At 38.3% G+C, this 23,347-nt stretch overlaps 1 protein-coding gene across 2 annotated transcripts; it reads right to left on the bottom strand.

Annotated features, from left to right (window-relative positions):
* Positions 1-633: 633 nt before the first annotated feature.
* Positions 634-22,222, bottom strand: PARP11 (poly(ADP-ribose) polymerase family member 11). Of its 2 annotated transcripts, XM_072400369.1 has the most exons (10): positions 21,989-22,004; positions 19,912-20,034; positions 15,067-15,131; positions 14,220-14,342; positions 12,680-12,800; positions 4,947-5,022; positions 3,781-3,853; positions 3,552-3,682; positions 2,261-2,412; positions 634-1,624 (listed from the first exon to the last, which is right to left on the bottom strand). In XM_072400369.1, the coding sequence occupies exons 3-10, from the start codon at positions 15,103-15,105 to the stop codon at positions 1,314-1,316; spliced, it is 1,026 nt and encodes a 341-aa protein (XP_072256470.1). In that variant the 5' UTR covers positions 15,106-15,131; positions 19,912-20,034; positions 21,989-22,004; the 3' UTR covers positions 634-1,313. The 2 variants fall into 2 exon arrangements, with proteins under 2 accessions (XP_072256470.1, XP_072256471.1); XM_072400370.1 differs by lacking the exon at positions 15,067-15,131 and having other exon boundaries at positions 21,989-22,222.
* Between the last annotated feature and the right edge of the window lie 1,125 nt (positions 22,223-23,347).

Consider the following 23,347-nt stretch of genomic DNA (forward strand, 5'->3'; position numbering starts at 1 on the left):
TATTTATATAGCTATATGCCCTTTAAAAGCTCCTGTAAATCCATCACACAAGCCAAAAGCATTATCTCCACAATTTATACAACATTAAAGATATCGGCATCAAGAGTGGAGAGGACCTTATACTGTGCAGTAAATTAACAGTAAGTTTTTAAATCTGCAGGTTTCATTGCAAAAAATACTTTGGAACTCCGCAATGAAGGTTTTTGGCACTGGCTGATGACACTTTGTGAGAGAAGACATGTAAAAAGAAAGAAAAAACTGCAGTTGTTTCTAATACACATCACATCAGTTAGGATTTACAATTACTTTAAATTAGACCTGCAGTTAAATAAAAAGTGAAAACTAATAACAGAAGGTGAATGCAGCATAAGCAGTCATGTGATGGAGGAAGGATCTGCTTATACTTACTGGCTAAAAAGCCCCAATTTTTATTTATTTTTTTAACTTTTCCATTGTCTTCTGGTCATTGATTTCTTCCTCTTCACACCTTTGGGCTCTGTGGTCCCCACCGATGAAGAAAACAGGACTTATTAAAGGGCATTGTGGTGATGGCACCTTAATGGGTAAGGCTATGACATGTTGCACCCTGTATGCTGTGCATCCCTGGAATTTATTGTTTTTACTTTTTTATGGGTTTTTACTTTTTTAACAAATTAAAATTATCCCAGAGTTGGCCTACTTTAGGTAAAAAGAAAAATTTTTGTATACTGACTAATGCAGCATTAGGAAGAGATTTTTTTCTTGAAGTGTAGTGGGTTGGATGACATTAACATTCCCTTACATACCCCTTCTGATGGTCAGAAGAGTGAAACAATTAAAAAAAACAAAAAAAAAAACAATACAGTTTAAAATTGTAAAGTTTGCGAAAGTCTTTTCCCCACGTTGCTGCTTTATACACACTACCTTTATCATAAATGCAGTTCTGTCCATGGTGTTGCAAGTAGTGACTCCTTTACTACTAACATTAGTGGCTCAGCAGATAAGCTCACCCTGCTCTCCTCTCCCAGAAGTGACTCAGCACAGAAAGCAAGGAGATCCAAACTAAGAAGCCTTTGCATGAAGGGGAATGCAAAGGGACATGTGCAGCTAAGTCAGTACTGAGAGTGGGAAGAAGTGGGAACTACTGCTGGAGTGGGCATGTGAATGATCTGAGCTGCTAAGTCACTGCTGCTGTGGGGTGAACTAAGCTGCTGAATAATGCTGGTGATGATGCAGTTTAGAGAACAGAGTTGCAGAGAGCACTGAGTTGCTGTGTCACATATTTTCACCTGCTGAAACGGTTATGTCAAAAAAGAAAATATAAATACGTAGATTCAGTCAAACTGTATAATGTATTCTGGGTAGATCTGATTGCTATCAAAAATGACGTAAAGGAGTGGAGAAAAAGGATTGTCCACGCAGCTGTCATACAAATTGGTGAGACTTCCATCCTTGGAGGGTGGTCGGATAAATGTCTTGTTTCCCATGGTGTAATCTCCAACAATGACCCTGGCCAGGAACATGGACTTGTTCTTAAAGGAGCTGCAAAAGAAAGGGTTCACTCCGTGTAGTCCCAATGTGCTGTGCTTGCTGTTGTTTTTACAGTACTGACTGGCTAAGGAGGCGTGTCTTGCAAAGTATGTACCTGCAGAGAGAGTAAGCATTAATTTGGACTGGATGGAAGATCTGATCATTACAGAGCACATCACTGAACATAGATAGCAGCCTTTCTATTGTTCCCTACATTTGCCTAAACTGATCATACTTGCCATATCTGTTCACATATTCTGCAGATCAGGGAAGGAGTGTCTAGATAGCAGCCTTTCTATTGTTCCCTACATTTGCCTAAACTGATCATACTTGCCATATCTGTTCACATATTCTGCAGATCAGGGAAGGAGTGTCTATGCAACACATTATAGTAGAGGTGCCACTGGCTAAGAGGCCACATAAAGGATAATCGTGCTTTAAATCAAATGGCATTTATGCTGTTTGCCTCTTTCTCTAGACCTAACCCACCCTCCCCTATACCATGCACAAAAGCATTGAACCAAAGGCTAGGTTCTGCTGTTTGTTTACCTCCAGATGTGAAATTCTTCAATGGTCTTGCTGTACCTGTGCATTAGTGCCTCATAAAATTAGCTGGACATGATTAAATAGATTAGAATAGATAAGGGTAAGTGAGCAAAAATGGTAAATGTGCTTTGTTTTAAATCCACTTATTATTTAAAGAATCTGTAGCTGGAAAAGCAGAAAGCTGTCACACATGAACAAGTCTTACCTTTACCGTAGACGGTGCCATGCATACCGTTTATTCGCCAGTCAAAGTTATGAATGCATATTGCACTGACAAACTCATTGTTTGTGCCATGGAAGAGCATCTCCTCTGCAATATGAGGCACTCCCTTCTTCTTTTTCATTTGAGCTTTTTTCCTGAAGAGAACACCACAGTCATTGATACTATTTATTATGGGAAATGGGAAGTTCTTACCTTATTTATGCTTAAAAATAAACTCCAGGCAGAAAAGAAATGGCACTAGTTCCTGTAAGTTATTTGTATATAAAAAAATGAATAAGGGGCACATTTATAAACCAACAATAGGGTACAGTGGTATGGCACAGCAGCATGCTATATATGTGTGTTCTGTACTGCACCAGCTTTTGGACTCTGAGGCTGGCACAGATGAACTTAATGAAGTAAATAAAACAAAGGGGTGTAAGGCCACAACACTTTTTGTTCAATAGATCATTTGATTCCTTCTTGTGTCCCCATCAGGTAGATTACACTGTACTTCCAGTCCCCAAAACACTAGTAAGTGGAAAGCTCACCAAAATTAGGGGAAATACCAACTTTGATTCACCAGAAGCATTAGTCAGCATTGCAATATCTCCCCTCACCTTTACTACTATTCCAATGACAGCAGTAACATTCAGGACAAATTTGGAGATAAGATATTCTCAAGAGGATGACAATAGAACCCTGACAGGGTTCTAATTTAGAATAAACTAATAAAGTTATTATACTTTATTCAGGTTTGTGGCTGGACTTGCTAGGGAAAACTAAATTAAAGATCCAAACCATGGTAATGAGAGACCATAAAGTGACCATTTTATACATGCCTTTAAATGCTACTGTTTGTCCCAATCTGATTATCAGCTTCCTCATATGTAAATGTGGATAAATAAAAATGAGAAATTACAAAGCAAATCACATGTTGACTACTATGTTTCATAGTCTACACAGATAGCTGGGAACAATTTATTTCATATGTTAGTACAAGCTAAGACCCAAGGAATCTCACAGGAATCCATAGGGTTTTTTTAACTTCTCTATCAGATATAACAAAATGCTTTGTAAAAACTGTATGTTTAACAGATCAGAAGCATTAAACCAACCAAATTTAGCAACAGTAAGTATATGCTTTGTTGTTAGGGTTTACAAACACCCACCTTTTGGGGGTTAAACTACTGCATATATGAGGCATATGTTACCTATCTAAATTATAGGCTGCTGTGGGTATTTACCTTTTCAATGAAAGTCACACATATTGCATCAATATAATGTAGTTTACCTGCAGTAAAATTCCCACAAGTCCAGATTTTGTATTCTTAGAATCTTTGTGATGCAGTTCGGGTCCATAGATTGTCCAAAGAGGTTAGCAACCTCCTTATATTCATTACAAATTTTTATGAGAGGAATAAGCTGAAAAAAGAAATTCACTGTGATTGCATGTACATTATAATTAGTATATCTAGCACACAGGTTCAGTTACTGTACGTGGCGAGAACCCTAGTGTCTACCTGGTAAGGCTGAGCACTGTTCACATGTTCCCAGTGGGGTGGCATCGGGATTGAACCATTGTCACAGATGTAACTGTTGTAACAGAAAAACACACCAATTATTTGTTATTTACACCACTACCACCACTTGACTTCTATACACCTAAGCAACCTGATTACTATTAGAATTTGCTTTGTACAATTTTGGATTTAGATGGGCTTTAAACTATAGCTCAGAGTTGAGCTGAAGTCCCAATTTAAGATCACTGGGCGTTTGCTGTTTTCATCCATTATCTGCCCCTGTCTCTACCAATACATCATCATAAATGAGACACAAAAGGCCTGATTTATTAAAGCTCTCCAAGGCTGAAGAGGATACACTTTCATCAGTGAAGCTGGATGATCCAGCAAACCTGAAATGGATCTGGTCCAGGATTCAAAGCATGTGCTAGCAAATCACTTTGAATAAATCCACTCCAGGTTTGCTGGATCACCCAGCATCCTCTATAACCTTGGGAAGTTTTAATAAATCAGGCCCAATGAAGCCCAGCAAAGAAAGTGTGTTGATTGGCCCTAAGTATTTCATTTCATTATTTACTCCTGCTAGGTGTCAGCATGCTAAAGACAATTAAAAGTGATTATTTACGTGGGGTAAAATTCCAATTCTTCATATTATCTGACCACAGCATAAGGACTAGGACTATAAAAGGTAAAGAGTAGTTTTAGTCAACAACCCAAAGGTATTTCAGCAAAACTGCAGCAAATTCTAACACTAAAACTTTCACCTTAATCTGCTCAGATCAAATACCACAGTGCTCAGAAGAAAGGCTATGCCCCTGTTCTATGTTTGTATGATGGTAAATTTTGAGTTTTGTGTGGAGTGTACTTTTTTTTTTTGAGATGAGGAAATCTGTTGATGGTTGAAATCTCACAATCATTCATCTACATTTAAAGTCAGGTAGGATTCATGTAAATTTCTTTTTCCCTTTACAGATTAAAGTGGATGAAAGTTCCAAGGCTACATACAAATATAGAAGGGAATCTAGAAGAATGCAATGTAACCATTGGAAGCATATAATTGAGGTATACCCACATTAAGAAATATAATAAAACCAAATTAGAAACATGTAAATATGTGTAAACTTCTGAATAACATATTAAATAGCACATAAAAAATCTGAGGTTACCTGAATGCAGAGATTGAAAATGGGGCTCTTTTTACTGCTCGTTTTCTGCCATTGCATAAATTGGTCTGACACATTTCTGCAGGACCCAAAAAAATATCAACAATTATACAAAGTAAATTTAAAATGTTTGCAGCAGAAACCCTTGTTTTAGCTGCACACACTAAAATAAACATTTTAAGGCTTTATAATTTGGCAATTGGCAACTGTTTTTCAAGAATTTATATTTAATAGAAAAAACATAGGTTAATAATAAAACATTTTTTAAAACATTTAATTAAAAAGAGAAAAAAATAAAATCACTTGGGCTCAAATTGTGTATCTTTTTTGTTCCCCCTTTTTTACACAATATCTTTTCTACTATTAATTTGGTTATGATGGGTCATTTGCTCCTAAATAATCTTTTGTGCATTATAGTTGACCAGCAATAGTAGGTACATGTACCCATGTAAAGGGCCTGATTTATTAAAGAAATTCGTTCTGGGTCTCTAGGATCACCCAGCTTCACTGAGGAAAGTGTATCATCTCCAGCCTTGAAGAGCTTTATTAAATCCGGGCCAAAGTGTGTAGGAAACCCCTAGACAGAAAGTTTGGTATAACATTTACATGAGGTTACAGCGCCACCTAGTGGCCTGATTATAAACCAAGATTCTTTTTCTTATAGCATTTTCATGTCAAAAAAAAAAAATTTATACTTAAGCATGGTTACCGAAAGATAAAAAACTTAAGATTGTGTAGAGCAGAGGTAGGCAAACTCCGGCCTTTAGGATGGATACGGCCTAGCCAGTATTCCAGTCTGGCCTAACGCCCCCTAATTATTTATTGTTGGATCCAGCCAAATTGAATGGTCGCATTATCGCACGTTCCCGCAATATCATCAATATCATTGAGTTCCCGCACAGTAACCCCAATTACTTTGCCTAAAGAGCAGAAGCAACGCGCAGCTACCAGTCTCCGGAAGGTTGACCTCAAACGTCGTGTCTTCAACCCCGAATAGACTGACAAATTTTTCTTCGTCCAGCGCGGCAACAAAGCCCTGTGTTTAGTGTGCAACAACACCAACAGCACTTTCAAGCGGTCGGATCCCAAGGGGCATTTCGATGCCAAGCACGTGCACACGTACAGAGACTACACCGCAGATGAACGACTGAGGCTCCTCGCTTGCAGTCATGGTCGGAAAAAATCTTTCCTTGGACACCTTGTTTCTTCTGGCCTAGTGTGCCTTCTTTACCTCCTGAAATGGCTTCACAAGGTATTATTATAAATATTATTAATAAACAGGATTTATATAGCGCCAACATATTACGCAGCACTGTACATTAAATAGGGGTTACAAATGACAGACAAATGCAGACCTTGACACAGGAGGAGGAGAGGACCCTGCCCTGAAGAGCTTACAATTTAGGAGGTGGGGGAAGTCACACACTATAGGAGGGGAGATATGTAGTGGTGGGTAATAGTGGTTGGTTTCAAAAGACAGAATATGGTTAGGCAAGTTTGAAAAAATGGCCAGAAAGTAGGAGCAAGCCGAACAGGACGAGAGTCAGGTCAGCTCTAAAAAAAGTCTTGGAGCCGTGCGTGTAATGAGGTTATGAGGGAGGGAAGTCATTAGTAGGTCATTGAAGAAGCGAAGAGATCAGCTGGGGGAGTATTTTTCTATCAGGTCAGAAATGTAAGTGGGACAAGAACTGTGGAGGGTTTTGAAGGCAAAGCACAGGAGCTTAAATTTGATTAGTTAGTGAAATGGAAGCCAGTGTAAAGTACTGCAAAGAGATGCAGCAGAAGGGATGCGGTGGTAAGGATGGATGAGTCTGGCTGCAGCATTCATAACAGATTGTAGAGGAGTCAGGTTAGTGGAATACCAGAGAGGAGGATGTTACAGTAGTCCAGACGAGAGATGATAAGAGCATGTACAAGGAGTTTGGTGGTCTCTGGAGACAGGTTGGGTGGATTTTGGAGATGTTGCGTAGGTGAAAGTGACAGGACCTGGAAATGTTCTGAATATGGGGGGTAAACGAAAGGGCAGAATCAAAGGTGATGCCAAGACAACGTGCCTGAGGGGAGAGCCGAATGACAGTATTGGTAACAGGAATAGATCGGGGGGAGATTTGGAATTTGAGGGGGGTGGAATGATGAGTTCTGTTTTATCCAGGTTGAGTTTCAGGAATCGGTCAGACATCCATGATGAGATGGCTGACAGGCAGCATGAGACCCTATCCAGGACTGAGGGAGACAGGTCAGGGGTGTACAAATAGATTTGAGTGTCATCAGCATACAGATGGTACTGTAAGCCAAAAGAGGATATGAGAGAGGAGGTGTACAGAGACCAGAGGAGAGATAAGAGTTATCTCTCCTCTGGTTGCGCTATGTCTTGAGGGGACAGGAGGTCCCCATTGTGATGGGGTTCTTTGGGATGACAGCACTGATATCTTTTGTGCTTGTCATATCAACCCCCCTCCTTTGTTAGGGCATCGGATTCCACTCCGCTGCCCTGGACCTGCACTACGGAGGAATTCTTCCTCCCATTTATAGGTGAAAACACAGCGAGGACGAGGTTTCAATAAAATTCAAAAGTATTCACTCCCAGAGGAGGGTTTAGAGGCGTCTTCCCACCTCCCATCTCTGCCACACACCACTTTGTATTGATACATTATCACTATGTAAACAAATAAGACTTTCGTTTAGGGTGGAAGCCAGAATCCTTCACTGCGCTCGTGCGAGAATTAGGGGGTATGCGCGCTCGTGCGAGAATTAGGGGGTATGCGCGCTCTAATCCTGACATACTCAATTTACTAGAATACAAAAAGAACGGCCAGCCCACAGCTGCAGTCCCCTGGTGGCTGGCTGCGGACACGCTGTTTTTTCTCCACGAATTTCACCAACAAAAATGTAAGTACATTCATCTTATAAGACCCACCAAACAGCTCATAATTATCTTTAGCACTATTTATATATAAAATAAGTCTACTTACATATTATCCATATTTTTATCTTCCTGTGTTCATCTTTTAGACTCTCGTTTGGTTAAAACAAACCTTTCATTACTTACCTCTTCCCAATCCAAATACTTCTATATACTCTTTTCCACACAACAATATAAGTACTATTAATTTTTCCTATCATTATTACATCGACTATATATATTGATCATTTATAACAACCTAAGCCTCCAATCCTACCCTTTTATTGATTGACAGATCGAAACCTTAATATTATAACCTACCCTTTAATCTCATTGAAAGCACTGAAGCCCATTTAAACAATAACACTGTTTAACACAGCTAAAGGTAAGAGTTAGTGTTATATACAAACAAAAATGATAACAATACATCTCTTTAGCATATACTCCATGCTATTTATTAATATACTTTGTTTGTCTTATTCAAACAAATGATGTTAGAAAATATTTGAGTACAACCTATTTTTGGTCTCCAATTCCATTTCCTGGCGCTTCATAACACCTTTTATGTACATTTAATTTGTACAGTACTCATACACCTTTATTAGTAAAACAAGAAATGTTACCCTGTTAATATTTAATGAAAGTATCAATCATATAAGGTTGTAGCCTGGTTCAGTATCTCTCGCAACTTGTAATGGGATAAAACAGAATGTAACATAATTCCATGTTTATCACCTCAATATACCATAGTATATAATTGTATCCTAATTACCTATGCATTTATTGTACAACCAAAAAAGACAATATGTCAGTAGTCATAACGTGCTTGTCAGTACTAAAATATATCAACAGAAAAGGTTTGAATGATAAAACATCATTCAAACTTGGTGGAGTAGAAGCATTAAGTGTGAAGATCTATCTTGATTCTAATTGTAGTAGAATATGTCAGTGTCACCACCTCCAAGGTTAGGTGAAACTTATTCTAGGGCTGAAAAGAAAGTACTGTCAGTGTCAAAATTATGAGGCTTATCTACATGGTAGCTGATTGGTGCTAGCATTTTTCACGTTCTTATTGCATAAACGTGTTCATAGATCCTCTTTCGGAAAGCTCTTTTTGTTTTTCCCACCTAATAAGATCCACATTTACAGGTAAAAAGATATACAACTCCCATAGATGAGCAATCAATGTCGTCTAAGTCCATGTATGGTATTGTTGGGGAGTTGAGGTATTTGTTGTTCCTTGATCCATCAGCAATGTGGACATTTTCCACATTTATATGTGCCGGATGGTAATGTTTTAGAGTGGGTTACTGCGTGGGGATTATAGTGGCTAGAGGTAGAGGTAGAGGTCAAGAAATCTTTTAATGAGGGGGATTTTCTAAAGGTAATACTTGGTGTGGGTTGTAAAAATTTGGCTGTATTGGGATCCCCTAATAGGATGTGCCAATTTTTAAGTGATTTTTTTTAGCATATTCTCTATTGAATGTAGTGATCACCCTTACGGTTTCACTTGAGATAGATGGTTTCTTTTGAAACAGAAGATGCTGGCATGCAGAGTAGTTTTGGTGCTACGATATGCTTTCTTGAGTAGTTTGTCTTGCGAGTAGTCTTTCTCTTAGTGCCTTTTATTCTCTATTGAAGTCTGAATCGTCGGTGCAGTTTCTCCTAAGTCTTAGATACTGGCTTAAAGGTATACTTTTTAATGGAATGGGGTGAGTATTTGTTGCATGGAGGATAGTATTACCAGCCGTTTCCTTCCTGTATAGTGTGGTGCTGACCCGACCTGGTGATGTAATTCTAATATAAGTATCAAGAAATTATACTTTTTCTTTATCAAACTGCATAGTAAATTTGAGAGTACAGGTATTGTTTTGAATGGCTGAGAAAATTTCCATAGTAAGGATTCAGAGTTTGTCCAGATGACAATGTCAATGAGAATATCATCTAAATAACACTTCCAAGTACTAATATATTGTTTATAGGTGTGTAAATTGGAATCTTGGAACAAGTGTGCCCATGACCACCCCTTGAATCTGTAGGTATAGTTGATCATTGAATGCAAAAATATTTTTGGTCAGAATGTACACCAATAATTGAACCGTAAAGTCATTGAAGGCCCCATTGTGAGGGCAGTGATGATTTAAGTTGCTCCGTATCATTTCCAAGCCATTTCTGTGAGGAATACTACAATGAAGTGCCTCCACGTCTATTGTAACTAAGAGGGAGTCAGGGGAGATAGAAAGGTCTGATGTAAAATTAGGAAGTTCCATCGTGTCTTTTAAGTACGATGGTAGATTCACTACTAATGGTCTTAAATATGTATCTACAAGTTTGCTTGCGTTAGAAGCAATAGAGCCAATCTCTGAAATAGTAGGGTGGCCAGATGGGTTTGTCTCAAGTCCTTGTGCACTTTCAGAAGGGCATAGAAGGTGGGAATAGTTGGATATTTGGTATAAAGATAGTTTTTCATGTTAGTGTCAATGGTCCGTAATGTGTGTGCGTTATTGATGATAGATTATTATTGAGTATAGAATTTGTCAATGACATTATTTGAAATTTCTTTATACCATTCTATGTTCTGTAAGATTTTATAACATATTGATTTGCTTGGTTTCATGACAATATTTCTGTTAGTCCTATGAATATTCAGTGCTTTTTGAAGGGTGGGATTAATGTTTTCTGGTTGTCCTGTGATTAAGGGTTTCCAGTTTCTAATGTCCTGAGTAATCAAGTTGATAAACGTTTGAAGGTGGGGATATGTTTGAATGGGTAGATTGAAGGTAGATTTGGGTGCCTCACAGGGATGGATGTTCCCAAGTTTCTAGTTTGGGAGAGAAGTGGTTGCTTTGTGGGCTTACATTTTTGTTCAATATTTTCAGTAATCTGTGAGTTAGAATTGTAAGACGGAGTTTGTGAATCAATGAGTAGTTGATTGTAGGTTTCATTTTCGTCTAGTAATTCATGGAAGATTTTAGGATTTTTAAAATCTTGAGTGTCAAATTAACTAAACTGATTTTGGTAGCGTGAATTTAGGTTGGGGTTGTGACTTGTCAAACATTACCTTAAGAGTTAAATTCCTGAATAAATAAAATTCCAAATACTTGAATGTCTTTGATAAAGTCAGCAATAATTTGTCAGCAATAAGTGAGAGCAATAATTTCAGCAATAAGTCAGCAATAAGTGAGAGCAATAATTTCTTGTTTATAGTAGTTAATTAGTATGTACATAAGAGATTCAGAACATTTAATTAACAATTTTTCCTACTCGGATCTGATTATTCAGGATTCTTTATATTAGGAAATAGTTGTAGCCTAAGCCCTTGGGAATTACATTCTTTTACTATGTATGGGCAGCTTGAAATTGGTGAGTCTTTTGTAGACAAGGCGCTTAAGAAGTTTGGAAACATATGGGAGAAGGGAGATAAGACGGTAGCTAGAAGGTAGGGAGGGGTGTAGTGAAGGCTTCTTCAGGATAGGGAAAAATATGGAATGTTTTAAAGCAGAGGGGTAGATACCAGTAAAAAGGGAGAGGTTGAATAGTTCAGTTAGGGCAGGGGCAAGGGTGGAGGTATGGGCACGGAGGGAATGGGGTCAAGCGGACAGGTAGTAGATGGAGATAATGAAAGAAGAGAGGAGACTTCATCTTTAGTAACAGAGTTAAGGGAGGTCAGTGATGACTTACAGGTGGAAGGGGTGGATATGGATAGAAGTGTGACTGAAACTACTACTGTGTTTCCCCGAAAATAAGACACCCCCCGAAAGTAAGCCCTAGCAGGATTTTTGGCTGTTTTCGAGCAAGCTTGAAATATAAGCCCTCCCCCGAAAGTAAGCCCTATTGGCTTCTTCGGAGGGTGTGGTCACGTGGTACACGGAGGGATACCAAGAGGAAGGAGGGAGCAGAGAGAGACAGAGAGCAGGAGATTTCAAAAGCACTGGAGCAAGGGGTGAAGAAATCGCAGGGTTAATTAACCTACAGTACTCTGGTGTGACACAAGCAGAGATTGGTGGATTCTCTTTTCAAAAGGTCCTTGCTAGTATTTCATTCATTAGCAGCAATGCATATTTATTAATTGATTTTTTTTTTTGCTTTTACTCGAGTTTAACATGTAACTCTATGAGTCACATGTTAATTGTCAGCACATTTTCTTGTTATGTTGCACTTGTTTGCTTATGAAGCTGTGTGTTTTTTTTCATTACTCATTTATGTCTGTGATTTTGACAGGTAACACAGAGGTATCTTTCTATAGTAATATTGGTTGCAGGTTTTGGTAAATACAGATTTTTGTACATGAATAAATATAGATTTTTTGTGAGAAAAATAAGACATCCCCTGAAAATAAGCCCTAGTGAGATTTTCAGAGGTAAAATAAATATGACACTGTCTTATTTTCGGGGAAACACGGTAAAACCAAAAGATCAGCTTTACATCCAGGCTATCGGCATTCTTGCTGTGGCTGTGTTGTTTCACATGAATTCGCGAAATATGTATAGCTGGGTTTATTTTGTGCAGAAAGGGGAGACTTTTTCAACTTTAAAGTATTACTTCTTTTATTACAAGTAAGGGACTTCCTTTTGAAAGCTTTTATTTTAACAATTATTTTTTTAATTAGTCACTAATAGGTATGGCAGCACACCAGACCATTTATTATTCTGAAGGAGAAAACTCATGGATAGCAGCAATAGTGTGGGAAAGGCAGTGGGAAATCATATGTTTTCCAGTCTATAATGTGAGTCTATTTATTTTTTTACAGCTATTGACAAGTATAGATTAATTTAGTTGTCAGTCTCAAGTCTTTCTTTTTCCTTTTTTTAGAACACTTTGTACCAAAGCTTACCTATGAAATCCAGACGGTAGTTGAACTTAACTGTTGAAAATTCAACAAAGCCATGGGGATTTTCTCGATAACGCTTTTCAACCTCTTGACTTGTGATAGAGCAATACTCAGATGGAACAGTCTGAAAGATACCAAAACAATAAAAGCCATTTAAAGACGAAACAAAGCGAACCATAGACAACAGGCAGGGAGGCCTCATATGTAACATGTGAACAGGTAACATTAACTGTGTTCAAAAATAAAAGTTTTCTTTTAGATAATAAATATCAGCTAAAAGTTAATCTTAAAAAACTGTTAAAAGTTAAAACATCAGTCATCTGAAAATAACTGTGATTCAAAGCAACATATTTTGTCTCCAATGTCAAAGATGCAGAACAAACCTGTTAACTCAAAGACATGTCATCTTCACATAGACTGGCTTAGTCCTATAATAATAATAAAATTAAAAATAGTAAAAGTGTTCTTTTACTATTGAACTCTTTTTTCTTGAACAGGTATTTGGTAATGGTGCTCTGTCATAAAAGACCTCTTGGATTTCCACTTCCCATTGAAGTGTAGAAAAGGTAATAAAGCAATGGGGTAGTGCAGAATAATTATAATGTACAAAGTACAGTAAAGAAATCAGAAAAAAATGAATATTGGATGATTATAGTAGGATGAAATCTAAGTGAGAGCTGTGGATTGCCACCCTCTACACAACTATATTGCTGTTGTTTTTCTACTAAAAGCCTAAAAGTTTAAATCTGTTTTGATATGGTTAAGATACCAGGGAGTTTTTTTTGGTTGATATAGTAGAGATACTGTAGCAACGGGAGAGTGGGAGAGTAGTAAGATTGTACCACCACCACCACATAGGGAAAATGCTGCTTTATTTCCTAGGGGATGAGCTGGACATAACGATACCCACCTTTCCCCATGGTTGTGTGACAGGCATTGATCCAGTCCTCTGTCCCCTCTACAAAAAATGGAATTTTCACAGGCCCTCCTACAAGTGGCCACACATGATCCTAATGACATAGATGCTTGTCCTGCACTAAGTACATGGCAGATATGACACCATCCAGAACAACAAGACCAGTATGAAGAGAGGCTTTGGAAGAAGATACACTTTCATAAGTGAAGCCGGGTGATCCAGCAAACCTGGAATGGATTTTTTAAAAGTCATTTGCTATTTGCTAGCAAATGTTTTCAATTGTGGACCAGATCCATTGCAGGTTTGTTGGATCACCCAGCTTCACTGGTGAAAGAGTATCTTCTCCAGCCTTGAAGAGCTTTAATAAATCAGACTCATTATAACACTTAGAGGTGTATTTATAAATGATTTATAAATGATTATTAATAAATTATTAATTCTGATTCTGGTACAGTGTTAAAGCCTGGGCAGTGATTTCTATAGGAAGAAATCCAAAATAAACTGTTTTCTAGTTTATTTAAAAAAATGATCCCAATAAAAGAAAAAAATCCTCATGTTTCATCTCTCTCTACAAAGTAGCCAGCACATAATATTACCTGTTACTAAATACAAACCAGTAATAGTTACCTCAAACATATGCCATTTTCCACATTCTGCCAAGTAAAACCATCCCCACTGTGTTTCTGACACATCCATTTCTTCAGACACATCAGGCTTACCCACTGTGTGTGCTGGTAAGCCATATTCAACCTGAAATAGTAATCACAATTAGGTAAAAAAACATTGTTTAATATGTAAACAATCAACATCATAAGGATTCTGTCTGCAATCACATTCTATTTAGTGTAATGCAGTTCCAGTACCTCCACAATTTCACATCCACTGTAGGAGATTTTCTAATATATGGATGATATACCATTCATGAAAATAAAGTATGGGATTCCTTTTCACATTCTATTCTTTTTAAAGCTTGAGTCTGATAACTGTATTGTTTTCATACCCCTTTTGCACATAGAAGTTCATCAAAAAAAAAAAAACAATAAAGTTTATCAATAGCCAAAACATTTTGTTAGCTTTGGACACAATATAGAAAAATAGGAACCTCTGTCAAGATGGCCATGGTCATGCAATGGAGGAATAAGGATTAGTCTCATTTGACCTTGCCCCACATGGCTAGCTAAACATTATACTTCTGTCTGGATCTGCTAATTTCTTTCTTTGACTAAACATCCAGTCTCAGTCCTGGTTATTATTATAATATCCACTGATATTTTAGTTCTTAACAGACATCAGGCACTCCTCATACCGCACTTCAGAAAGCTATAAATGATTTAACGGCTTTAACAGGACCAGCAGGGAGGACTAACCCAACTTATTGTGGCAGGGAGTCTACACCATAATGATCTCCAATTTATTTACCCTCTCCAAATTACACACTCTCCTAGCAGCTCAGATCCCTCAAAGAAACACCCACCTTTTTTGGAAACAGGGAACCCGACCTCCGCGCTCTCATTTTATCACTCCCCGAGGAAGGTGGACCTGAAAAAGATCCGTCATAAAAAGGGGAGAGGTTGAGACAACAACCTCTCAACAATCTTCTCAAAAATGTATTGAAGACAGAGTATCCAGTCTAGAAATGCTGTACTATTCACAACAGTGAATCTTTTACTTAGTTTCAGCTGCATCTGGAGGACTAGTTTCAGCTGCATCTGGAGATTTGCAGATGTGGAAAGTTTGTGTCTGCAAGGTATCCCTAAGGCCATTAAGGGAACTGTATTTACATCTACAATGACTGCAATCATCTGAAAACCACAAAACCCTCTAAGTAAATCCAAAAAAATGTCATGCACTTCTTCAGTGCATTCCAGTGGGTGTACTTTGTCAGACCCATTTTTACAAGGTTTGAGATGTTTCTGAACCATGTCTTGAGAAGTGGCCCTCTAACTTTTTAAGATTCAAATTTTATTCTGCCAAACTCGTTACATGTAAAGTATCCTGAAACAGCTTTTGAACAGGATTCTTTGTGTAGGTACCACATACAAGTGGGGTCACCAATTTCTTCTAGAGGCTTGTAAGGATGGGCCATCATTTGTCTATTTATTCTTACAATTATTTGCCCTCTTCCGACTTGAATGTAAGGCGATTCTTCTACCTAACTGGTAGGATACCACACAAAATTGACATCCACCTCTCCACCTTTCCATCTTGCCTCAACAAAGTTGGCATTCTCACATCAGAAAGACTCCATGAAGTTTTTTAGAGACCCATGATGCTTGATCTACCTGAAAGCTGGTGACATCTTGTCTCTTTTTAGTAATTCACTCATCTGCGTTCTGGAGAAATTAACATTCCTAAACCTGCAACACCATAGACTACAGTTAACAGTCAGACTATTATTCTGTTACTAAACAGCTTCTTGGAACCCCCATATTTATAACAGTATCTCCTGGCAGGCGTCCATCATCAGGGGACATTTACACAACTTCCAGTGCTTTCTGCACTACTGGGGGACACCCTATACATCCCTCATGGAGAGGAAGAACTGGGCTGGTCTAAAATCTTTGGGCCTTCTCAAAGCCAAAGCAGTTATCCCATGTAGTAAACACACATTTTATGAATGTGTAAACAAATGCAGTCAAGTTATGGCCAACACATCTGTTTGGGTCAAAATCTGTCATCTTATCAAGTAGACAGTGTATTGCTTTCTGTGTTTGGTACAAACACAGTGCCCAGGAAACTTTCAAACTAGCCTGCCAAACCTAACAAGTTTACCGATTAAAGTTCAAAACATGGAGTTTAGTTGCACAAATTTTCAAACACATGAAAGCCACACTACCACATCATAGCACATCTGATAAGCGTGATACCTAACGCCAAACTATCTGAATTTCACAACTGTGGAGAGTACAGTCTGTAGCAAAACACAAAACAAGAGGCTTAACTAGTAGGCAGCCTTCTTCCCTGTAAAGGTACAGAAACACACCACACCTCATAAGACAGCCATAGACTTCCTGTGTGCATCTGCAGCAAATACAATCAGCAACAATTTTAAGGAAATCAGCTACAAAAGTACGTCTAGACATTAGGTCACCACAAACCAGTGCTACTGATGTGGATCCAGCAGAGGTGAACTACTGTAGACATTTAGGGATGTCCCAGATTGACACATTTTAAAACTAAGGTCACCCAAACCATGATGAAATCCTAAAAAAAACTCAAAAATCAAATGCAGTGCTTTTGTCACTCCTATGCCTATCCAAATAACGGAAAAACATACAATCAACTTTCTTTATGCTGGCAGAGTTTGCATATCAAGGACCTGGAAAAAATCTCCCATCTCACTATGAAACAATGTTTTTCTAGAAAAAAAATGGCATTATGCATATGGAGGACCTCATGTTTGCACTCTAAGAACAATAGGAAAACATAATTCTATTAAATTCAGTACACAAATTCTAAACTGATGAGGAGCAAAGTACCATCTGGTCATAATTCCGTTATTCCTCCATGCCATGCTCTTCCGTCCCACACCACTTTCTCAGACTAGTTCCTTCTCCATCATACCTACCCCAACCCGCTACCTCTACTACCTATCCCTACAAACCCCATATTCACCCCTAGCTCTTACATATAGAAGTCACTATATTACTCCCTAACATTCATTCAGCCCCCTTCCCTACTCCTTTACCCCAAGTTGATAAAAACATTCTGCAGGCCAACCTATGAAAAGGACACCTAGTAATCCAACATGTTCAACCAAACAGAATACTAGTTACCGTTATGATAACAGAGATACTTCATCTGTCTCATGTTCTAGTATGTTATTAATATAATTATGTTATTATTATTACGTAAGTACAATGTGTATCTATTTTACATTTTAAAATATATTATCTTGAAAAAGTATAGAAAAAAAGAAGAAAAATATTCAAGTTTCTATTTCCCAGAAATACCCAGAAATAATTGTCTAAACTATTCGGGTTTATGTTTCAAATGCATGTGGAGACCACAGTGTACATATTTAGGCAACCTTCACGTGAATGACAGTACAGACCTTTAGTTGGATTCTCAATTTCTAAAAATCCTACCTAACCCCATCCACTCACCTGGAATATTTGGAATTGATTCTGTGCATCAGACTGGAAAGAAATAAGTGTTTTATGGCTGGCGAAGCTCCAGAAGCTTTAGGAACATGTCAGGACACTTTGCCTATGACAGCGCTTGCAATTTTTTTATGGTTGGAGAAGGTGGGGATATTAACAATTTTAAACATTTACTCTATGGGTGGAGCTGAATGCAATGTCTTATGTCACATTCCAACAACATATATATCCTAAAAAGAATGTGTACAAACAGAGCTCAGGGGACATTTATTTTGGCAAACATACTAATTTATATTCCTTAAAAAAACAATACTTTATTTATTCATTAAAAGTGGGTTTCTAACATATTATTGAACAACTTACTATAAAAATCAAATGTAATAGGACAATAATAACAAGAAATCCTTCCAAAAAGCAAAATTGTAACAGATGATACAATTTAACCAATTTCTTATCAAGATCACAAATCTGATGAGAAAGTGTATCACTCTTTTATTGGATTATTTCATATGGGTTACATTTTCTATGTGTTTTCGTTTAAAAGGAACCATTTTTTAATTTACGTCAAACTTTATGATGTATGTCCAACAAAAGTGGCATAGCTTATTAAAAAGAAAAAAAAAGGGATGTAAGCACTTACATATAACCATCCAACAAGTTTTTACATAAAATTACCACAGAACCTGTACTGGGTATTTCAAAACAGGATTTCTGGAGGAGCTTGCAAGTATGTTAAGACCATCCAACGGTACCTGGGCAAAAATTCAGGTAATATAGCCTTTTTTTAACTCTGGATGTCTAGGTAAGTACAAAAAAATATTCTAAAATATGGAAAAAGCAAACCCAATTTAAGGAATTATTTAAAAGGAAATATATAAACTTTAGACCTGTCCGAAAAAAACAAAAACATTGAATTATCACTTGAATAACTTTGTATGCGAGCTGCCAAAGGAAAGCACAAACCACAAATACAAGCCCATGTTTTTATTTTCTCCTGAGCTCTGCTTGAGCACATTCTTTTCAAGGTGGGAGGAATTTTTGCCTCTCTGTGATAGTGGGGAGCAATTGATCCAGGGTAAAAGCTCTTCTTCATACCAATGTTCTGGAACTGCAAGCCATCAGATTTATTACTTGACATATCTCTTACAGAGGACTTTCTGTACATATTCAGTTTAAAAAAAGACAAGGCAGTAGGTTTTCTACCCCCACTTGCTCAGGGGACAATATTAACAGCTTAATCCAAAACGAAAAAGTATTTTTTTTTTTTTTGCATCATTACTCCCACTAATAGTAACATTGGGTGCGCATGCATGGTGAGAAGCCCCAGCTGTGCACAGTAAGTGGTGGACAATGATTTGCATCAGCTACTGCATAAGCATGCCATGAGCTCGGGAACCCATTTTTTGCTGGAACACTGTGTGCATACACAGGATACAGAATAATATAGCTCACACACCCTGCCCATATGCACTCAGAACTCCAGCAGTAAATCGGTTTGGCCATTCGTTCCGTGGGTGTGCAACAGCCTCCACCTACTGCACATGTACTCGCTCAATTTTGTAAGTAGTTGTGTTGCCCACACTACACAGTTTTAGTAGCTTTCTCCAGTAGTAAATGAGTTGCCCATCACATGCCACATGCAAGTCTGCCAACACATACCAACCTAAATACCCAGTGATTACAAAATGAGGAAGAAAGCCCAGTCAAGACATATAAGTACGAATAGTATGCATTAAAAAAGTGTTAGTTGTCTAAATGTTTACCTGTCAATGCGATGGGAGTCCCCATAAGTCTCATTATATGACAGTAGATTATGAGAGAAGCAGAAGTAAACTAGTTTCGTTTCAGGCATACTGAAAGCATGTTTAAAGTAAATAAATAGGAAAGTAGTCACTGCTATGACTCATTCTATTGTATGGAAAGTTCAGCTTTTACATACTTTACATAGCAGGCTCCTAACAACAATGTTTAGGAAACTAAAGCTACATTCCCATGCTAGATGATTTATTCTGAATCTAATAAAAAAAGATCAGCTATTTTTAACTGTTGTTATATTCTTTTCAGGTATATCATGATTTCTTGACCTCCTGAATATGAGTATAGTTTGTAGTGAATAGAGAATCAGTTCAGCATTTTTTCTGATAAACATACAATGTATGACAATGACTGTAGAGATTTTCACAATCATGCATATCATAAAATATTAATATACTTACGTTTTTTGCCATAGTCCACTACTTTCACAAACAAGAGGGAATCTTCCTTTAGGCTTCCATTTAACTTCTACAGTGCACTACAATCAGACCAACTAAATTATTACTAAAGTATGGATGGGATGGCTGTAAAGAAGAAAATAGAAAGAATTGAAAAAAATAATGAAGTTTTTACTTTTCAAAAGAATGAAACTGGTTCTATGTTTATGATACCCATAACAGCAAATAATGTCAAAACCGATGATGCCCTGTTTTCCTTTACATTACTCAGTCACTAATATCAGTGTGATATTATGCATCATTTAAATTAAACATGGACAGGAAAATACTTGGATCTACTCTCTGACACTGTCAATGCCTATGTTATATTCTTACAAGGTATGTCCTGATTAAAGTAGTGCTGAACAGAGAGGAATGATACCAGCTACCAATATGGCACAATGAAAAAGAAGAGCGTATTAGTACAATTCATAGGTGATGTTTTATCAAACTATTTTTAAGCCCTCCATGGCCCAGTTACCACATGATAATATACAAGTAGAGATCACATTGGTCACACTATGCCTGAATTCATTTAGGATTTCTTTTATTTAATTCTGCATAAATCCTTTTGATTTTAATTCCATAGGAGATATGACGTGGCAGCAGGTGGGGGATAGAAACAAATTCCATAAAGTGTTATGATAGTTTCTCCCAGCAGACCTGTTCACTGATCCTCCCTGTAGGATACGAGCCCAGAAGTGCACAGTTCTGTTTGAAATTCTGTTTGTGCAAATACCATATGACACAAAACATTGCAACTACTATCTAAATATTGTGCAAGGCCGCTACTTGCAGGAAATATATTTTTTTTTTTTTACTGTATTAGGGGTTAAATTAGCCTGTGTGAGAGTCAGGCAGCTGCTATTATACATGACACCATACCCAGGTCTTTGGTTCTCTGAAACAGAGCCTGATTTATTAACCTCCCTGGCAGTATGAATACTAAGTAGTTTTAAATGTAAAAGGGGTACATTTAAAAATACTTACCATTTCAAATTACCTGCCTGGTCCTGCCTCCCACCTGCACATTCGCAAACAGATGCCTGGCATCTGCTTCCCCTGGCCTTACATCCCAATGTTCAAACACTGGGGACGCAGATGCCGGACCGGCATCGCCTGGTTACAGATGCCCAGCAGGCATCACCAGGGGAAGAAGATGCCGGGCATCACTGGAGGTCGCCGCTTGAACGTGGGAACCAGGTAGGACTTTTATACTCCCTGGCAATTCCACCCCGAGTGTGGCTCGGGGTTACCGCTTTTGGGATAGAAAATTCACCCCGAGTCACACTCGGGAATACCGCCAGGAAGGTTAAAGCTCTCCAAGACTGGAGAGGATAGACTATCACAGGAGAACCTGGGTGACCCAGCAAATCTGGAATAGATTTTTAAAAAATGCTTTAAATGCTTTGCATTCCATGCATTTCAGGTTTGCTGGATTATCCAATCTGTCGCTCAGAAAAAGTTTTACACTGATGATAAGTCATCACGGACAGTCGCTCTGCATTCACCTCTATAAAGGAACACTAACAAAATTATACTGACCGAGTGGGATCGATCACTTCTCATAGCCATTGCTACAAAATGATGACATTACAATAATAGCAATAACAGGGACAGATTTCCCAGTGACAACCGCCCAAGGCGGCATTCCCAATCACCTTCTGTTATTAATATTATTAAACAGTATTTATATAGCGCCAACATATTACGCAGCGCTGTACATTAAATAGGGGTTGCAAATGACAGACAGATACAGACACGGGAGGAGAGGACCATGCCCCGAAGAGCTTACAATCTAAGAGGTGGGGGAAGGAATAGGAGGGGGGTATGAATTGATGGGTAAATGATGGGGGATTAGGAGGGTAGGTGAGTTGGTTATGTTGCTGAGGACAGAAGCGTGGACATGGCTCTAATTCTACAATTATTAATATTGAACAGGATTTATATAGCGCCCACATATTACACAGCGCTGTACATACAATATTCTCCATAGCAGAGTCACAGGGGAAGTGGTATCCTAATAATAAAGTTGTCATACCTCAGGGTACCTGTAGCAGAAGTTATCTGTCTATTGGTCTTGTGTATTATGGAGTCCAGGACCTGCTGCAGAAACACACAGAAAAAAGCCATAATATAAAAGGGTCACATTCCTGCAATGGCTGTGTCAGGTCCCCCGAAACACTGGGGGCCCCAGTAGCGTCCTCCTCCTTCTAGCAGCACAGATTGTTGATTTCCTGGATTCTCTGACAAGCCCACAATGCCGCTAAAGTCCCGCCTGCCTTCTCAGCTGATGCGTTCCACGGATGGCTGGCGTCTTCCTGGTTGCCATAGTTACGAGGAGGCCTAGCGCAGCATCCTAAAAAACAGGCATATAAATTAATTTTTACCCACTTTTAACTATCAATATCAGCATTTAGAGGATTCTACAAGTCTTGCAATGTCCATTATTATTAAAAATACTTTATGAATATTGTATAATTTTTTTGTCCTCGCTTCATGAAAGCGGCGGCCATTTTCTTGTAGCTCAAGACTCGTTTCCTGTGTAAGGTTTGATTTGGTTTTTTGGTGACGAGACTGCCACATGGGACTATAGTAATCCAAAACTGCAGTCCTAGTCACAATCAATGCTAAAAGGTAGACTGTGCTAAAATAAAAAGTGTCCCCGGTGTAGAGGGATAAGCGGCCATTTTGTTGTAGGTGAAAAGAGAAGAGAACTTTAATCAGAATTTTTGGCTAGAAAATTACCTAAATTCCCACAGTTATACCACCTATTTTCTGCAAATCCTGCAGAATATTTAGTAGTATATGTCATGTTCACCTGCAAAATATGTCATGTTCACCTACAAAATAATGTAAAATATACAGTCAAATGAGTACCCAGCGTGCCTCCTGTGCACTCTGATAGCCAATGTCTATAGCAGAGTCATCTATTACATCCCTTATGTGCTGTATGTGCCTGGGGTATTATAGATGCTTTAAATATTGTAGTTTAGATTTTATCCCCCAATGTGATAACAATAGGTAGTTGACACATACTCGTTAAGCTGCGTACACACGGCAAATTTTTCTCGCCCGATAATCGGTATCGGCCAATTATCGGGCGAAAATCTGCCGTGTGTACAGTCGGTCGTCGTCCATCGTCCGACGACCGTCCTGGCAGATCCATGGACGATGGACGACGACCAATCCTAATGAAAGGGAAGGGGAGAGCGCGCAGCAGGGTGCCGCTCCGTCGCTCTCCCCCTCCCCTCTCCATAGAGCATGAATGGTGCTGTATGTACAGCATCGTTCATGCATCGTGCAGTCTTTTCTCGTTGGAAAGGATCGTGAAAGATCCTTTCCAACGAGAAAAATTGCAGGTGTGTATGCAGCTTTAGACCCTCAGCTCCGAGTTCTG

Source organism: Pyxicephalus adspersus, chromosome 2 (assembly GCF_032062135.1).
Source record: "Pyxicephalus adspersus chromosome 2, UCB_Pads_2.0, whole genome shotgun sequence".
Classification (NCBI taxonomy): domain Eukaryota; kingdom Metazoa; phylum Chordata; class Amphibia; order Anura; family Pyxicephalidae; genus Pyxicephalus; species Pyxicephalus adspersus.